The 5,399-nt window shown below is 37.6% G+C and overlaps 1 protein-coding gene across 1 annotated transcript; it reads left to right on the forward strand.

Moving 5' to 3' along the window:
- The first annotated feature begins 2,972 nt into the window (after positions 1 to 2,972).
- LOC131997936 (uncharacterized) lies at positions 2,973 to 4,151 on the forward strand. The gene has a single exon (XM_059369822.1). It carries the CDS (start codon positions 2,973 to 2,975, stop codon positions 4,149 to 4,151), a length of 1,179 nt encoding a protein of 392 aa, XP_059225805.1.
- The last annotated feature ends 1,248 nt before the right edge of the window (positions 4,152 to 5,399 follow it).

Genomic DNA, 5,399 nt, shown 5'->3' on the forward strand with positions numbered 1-5,399 from the left:
TTAATTGAAACTTCTAGCTTGAGGTCTAGGTGGTACTGTGATTAAAAGTAAAAAGGCGTTAAGTTCGGCCGGGCCGAACTTTGGATACCCACCACCACGGGTATATATGTAAACCACCTCTCGTCATAATCCGGTGAAAAATGTATAATTTATTCCCCCAAATTTATGGACCAAATTCGGCACGTACATTGATACCCTAAAACCTACCAAACATATATTTAGACCAATCACGACAATATGGGACTCAAATAAAAGGTATTTAGGATAAGAAAACGTATCTGATATCCAATTGTCGGACCAAGTGTTAGGGGGACCACCCCAAGCCCCAAAACGCCCCTAAATCGGACATATTTACCGACCATAGCAATATGGGAAATGAAAGGTATTTGCGAGTAGAATACGATTCTGATATCCAAATGTGGGACCACGTTTCTGGGGGTCCACTCCCAAATAGGACGTATTTTCTCACCAAGACAATTTGGGTCCTAAAGAGAGTGGAGCTAAATATTTATAGTTTTTAGGGGCAATACCCCAAATCGGAAATATTTGCTGACTTTTGCTATAAGGAGTTTAAATGAGATTAGAAAACGAATTTGATATCGAATTTTGAGGGCAATGGCAATATGGGGTTCAAATAAATGATATATAGGTATATGAGAATAGAGCACGTTGCTGATATATTTTCCGGGCTTAGTGTTTGGGGGACCATCCCAATCCACAAAACACCCCTAAATCGTGCATATTTACTGACCATATCAATGTGGAGTTTAAATGGAAGGTATTGGGGGGTAGAGCAAGAACTGATACCCACATTCGGGACCAATTTTCTGGGGATCTACCCCTTTTCCAAAATACCCCACCAACAGCAATTTTTTAGTGACCATCGCAATATGGGGCTCAAATAAAGTTATTTGGGAGTCCAATACCAATTTGATATCCAAATGAAGGACCATATATTTAGGGCATCACTCCTCCCCCAAAACACCCCCCAACGTGTAAAAATTTTTCGACCATGCCAATATGTGGCTCAATTGAAAGGTATTTGAGATTAGAAAACGAATTTTACATCCAAACTTAAATTCATAGACCAATAAAGATCATATGGGATTCAGATAAAGGCACTTATATTGTTTAACTTTTTAGCCAAGCGATATACTATTTTCGTAGCATGGTATTTCACTAAAAGCTCTTCAATTGTCGATCGAGCAATCGCTCCATATGGCAGCTATTTTATAATCTGAACCCATCGGGGCCAAATTGAAGAAGGATGTCGAAGGGTCTAACACAAGTCACCTCTAAAAAGAAAATTTTAAGTTAGGAATTCCGTGCTACTTACAAAGATGGTTAATGTCTGATATTGTGTCTCCACCTAAGTACCGGTATCTGCTGGACGCGAAAGCCGGGCAATGACAAAGCAAATGCTCCAACGTCTCATCATCTTCCCTGCATGCCCTACACATGCTATCGCTTGCCGCACCGATTTTACATAAGTGAGCTCGTAGTCCTATGTGTCCCGTTATGATACCAAAGCTATACTGACCTTCTTCTTGCTTCCTTTCAGCAATAGCCTCGTCTTCTCACGATCTTGATCCCCCCATAGGATTTCCGCCGTCCTACCGACCGTTTCGCTGTTTCACAATGTTGCATGCGCTTTCGTCGCCCACTACCTTAACTCGGACTGCGTCGACCCGAAAGGCTTCGGGTTAACCAAGTTTATTGACGGCAGTCCTTTGGCCTTTGCCGCCAAATCGTCTGCCCTTTCATTTCCCCTTACTCCGTTATGACCCGGCACCCAAATGATGCGGATTTCGACATTCTCAGAGAAGGCGTTAATCTCCTTCTTACACTGCAAGACTGTTCGTGTACTTACCGTCCTGGTTGTTATTGCCCTTATGGCAATTTTACTGTCGGTGAAGATGTTTAGATTCGACGTCCTTGCGTTATGGGCCTAGGACCTTAATTCGGCGGACCGGTCTATATGCGGGCTATATCTAGATATGGTCGGGTATAGCCCATCTTCGAACTTAACCTGCAAGATTCTGTTCTAAGTTTCAGCTCAATATCTCCATTTTTAAAGACTGTAGCGGACGGGCATGTCTAGATCGTCTTAGATTTTTACGACGATCAAGAATATATATACTTTATAGGGTCTGAAATGGATATTTCCATGCGTTGCAAACGGAATGACAAAATGAATGTACCGCCACCTCCAATCAGTAGTGGGTATACTAATTACGTCATTACGTTTGTAACACTTCGAAATATGCGTCTAAGACCCCATAAAGTATATATATATTCTTGATCGTCACGACATTTTAAGTGGATCTAGCCACGTCCGTCCGTCCATCTGTCGAAAGCTCGCTAACTTTCGAACGAAATTTTTCACAAACACTTCCTATTAGTGTAGTTTGGCTGGGATTTTTGCACTTGGTGTTTTAGTATCACTTCCGACAACTGTGCCAGGTATGGTCTAAATCTGTTGATTGTATTTGTATTTGTATTTTTATTATGATAAAACCCATACAAAAGACAGTGTCTTATATAAAGCATGGGTTAGTAAATTGATAAATACAATGAGTTCAACAAGTTTTCATTTAAATAGAACAATAATTGGTACAAAATATTTAACAATTTAAGCAAAGTTACTGATACAATATTTAAGTTAAAAAAAGGTTTAAACAAAACAAAAAAAAAAAAAGAAAAAGAAACTTTAAAGAAAATTTAACAATTTAATCAAAGTTACTAATAAAATAAATTAAAAAAATAGTTATAAAAAAAACAAAACAAATAATTAATAACACATTGGAAACATACTAAAAACTATAATTTCGACGGAATACAATGTTAAAAACTCTCTAGAACTGAAACAACAACTCGGATCTATCACTTTGGATAAAGATGACATTATCGTCTCCTTCGACGTGGTATCGTTATTTACTAACATACCGATATATCTAGCCATTAAGAAAATTATGGATAAATGGGATACACTTCGGGTTAATACCACCATTCCAAGACAGACATTCCTCAAAATTCTCAATTTCTGCCTGAAAGATAACAATTACTTCACGTATGCTGGAAAACTTTACCAACAAACTTATGGTATGCCAATGGGGAACCCACTCTCACCAACGATTGCGGATATTGTACTTGACACCCTTTTGGACGACGTAATGGACGAACTGCAGAGTATGAACATAACGGTAAAATTTATAGTGAAGTATGTAGACGACCTGTTCGCGGTGATAAACAAAAAAGATGAAACAACGATAATGAAATTAATGAACGCGTATCACAACAAATTAAAATTTACGATAGAAAAGGAAACTCGTGCAGAGTTACCGTTCCTGGATATGAAGATAATAAGAAATGGAAATACGTTAATAACAAACTGGTACGCGAAACCAACAGCATCGGGAAGAATGATTAATTATAACTCTACGCAACCACACAGCACGAAAATTAATACGGCCAAGAACTTCATCCACAAAGTTCTACTGTTAAGCGATGAACGTTTCAAAGCAGACAACATAAATAAAATACAACAAATTTTAAAACAGAACAATTATCCAATGGCATTAATAAATAATTTAATTCGCGACGTCACCAACGGATCCAAACGACCCCATGAAGAAAAAGCATCAACGACGAAAAAATTTTACAGTGTACCGTACATCCCTAAGCTTACCGACCGCGCATCTTTGGGAAATATCATACTTGACGAAAACTCAACAACAGCATATAAATCAAACAAAACTCTAAACCAAATATTCAGGAAAAAAGGAACAACAACCAAAACAGACAAACTCAAACTAAGCAACGTCGTATACGAAATTACGTGTGATGGAGATCAACAAGAAAAATGCAACAAAAAATATGTGGGAACCACCAGACGCACACTAGGCACTAGGTTGGCTGAGCACGAAGCCGACATAAGAAAAGGGAGACAATCGACAGCACTAGCACAACATATAAAAGAGAGCGGACATGCGGCAAACTTTAAGACAGTAAGAGTACTTGACAGAGAGAAAATAGAGAACAAGCGATACACATTAGAGAGCCTACGGATTCAACAAAGACTTAAAGAGTCAATAAACACCAAAGAAGACAAAGACAACACTAAGCTGCAGTATTCCATTGCAATAACTTGAAAACGACTGTTCTGTGATATTAGTAATAAGTTTAGACTTTATATACTTCCCTCAAAGTGCAATTATTTATATTATTATATTTTCTGTGTCGTGGTGTCCAGTTTTTATAGTAATATAAGTAATTCAACGAAGATGTAAAATTAATCGTAAGTCTAAATGAAAAAACTAAGCAATACAAAACATATACTTTATACAAGAATACTTTAAACAGGAACTTCAATAAACTCTGTCCTGATGAAGTTGGAAAAAATAACCAACGAAACGTCGAGAGAAAAAATGAAAACGATTTGTTTTATTTAAAAAATCCTCAACCTGACCAAAAAAGCCCATCAACAAAACAAAAAAACATAAAATGATTATAAATCAAAGATTTGAACTGTCGTTCATTACTTATAATTTGAATACTATTGGGAAGATTATTCCAGAGACGTATAGCATTAACAAAGAACTGTTGTTCAGATACACGATATTGATGACGTATTTGTATTACTTGTTTAGCCAGATATGACGGTTCATTGGTATAAATTATCTTGTGGATCATTTGCAACAAGCGTATCTTAAGGAACGAGTTAAAAGAGACACCATATACTTGTCTGGCAAAGTCAGATACCCGGTCTCTTCTACGCAAACCAAAAATGTATCTAACGACATCGTTAAAGGCCACGTGCAATTTATTCCTATGAGTTACATCACTACCGTAAAAAACCTCGCAAGAGTATAATAGTTTCGGCAGAATAAATGTCCTAGCCAAAAGCATTCTTATTGACAAAGGGGTATACTGTCGACTCATATATAAGTTTCGTAAAACGCCGTAGGTCCTGCCCACTGTCATTCTGACATGATTCTTCCATGAAAGTCTATCATCAAACTCCAAACCAAGGTTTCTTGCAGATGAAACAATCTCAATTGGGGCTCCAGCAATTGCCACATCAAGATTGGGCGGCATTGTCACCCGATTCCTACCAATTACAAGGCACTTTGACTTTATTGGATTTAAAAGAAGTCCGTTGGCGTTTGCAGTTTAAGGCAAAGTATATTGGGATCAACGGAATCAAAAGCTTTCGAATGATCTAAAAGAACAAGAAAGGCAACTTTATCGCTGTCAATATCACTCCTTACATCTTCAACTACTTTCAACAGTGCAGTAGTGCAACTGTGCTTTGGCCGGAAACCAGATTGAAAATCTGTTAGCAGCGAATTATTCGCAATATATTCAGATATTTTCCGGTTGACTAGAGTCTCAAATAT

This window comes from Stomoxys calcitrans, chromosome 5, assembly GCF_963082655.1.
Source record: "Stomoxys calcitrans chromosome 5, idStoCalc2.1, whole genome shotgun sequence".
NCBI classification, from domain to species: Eukaryota; Metazoa; Arthropoda; class Insecta; order Diptera; family Muscidae; genus Stomoxys; species Stomoxys calcitrans.

Bases quoted from the DNA above. Each gene is read 5' to 3' on its own strand.
- LOC131997936 (XM_059369822.1), top strand. From the start codon at position 2,973: ATGGATAAATGGGATACACTTCGGGTTAATACCACCATTCCAAGACAG.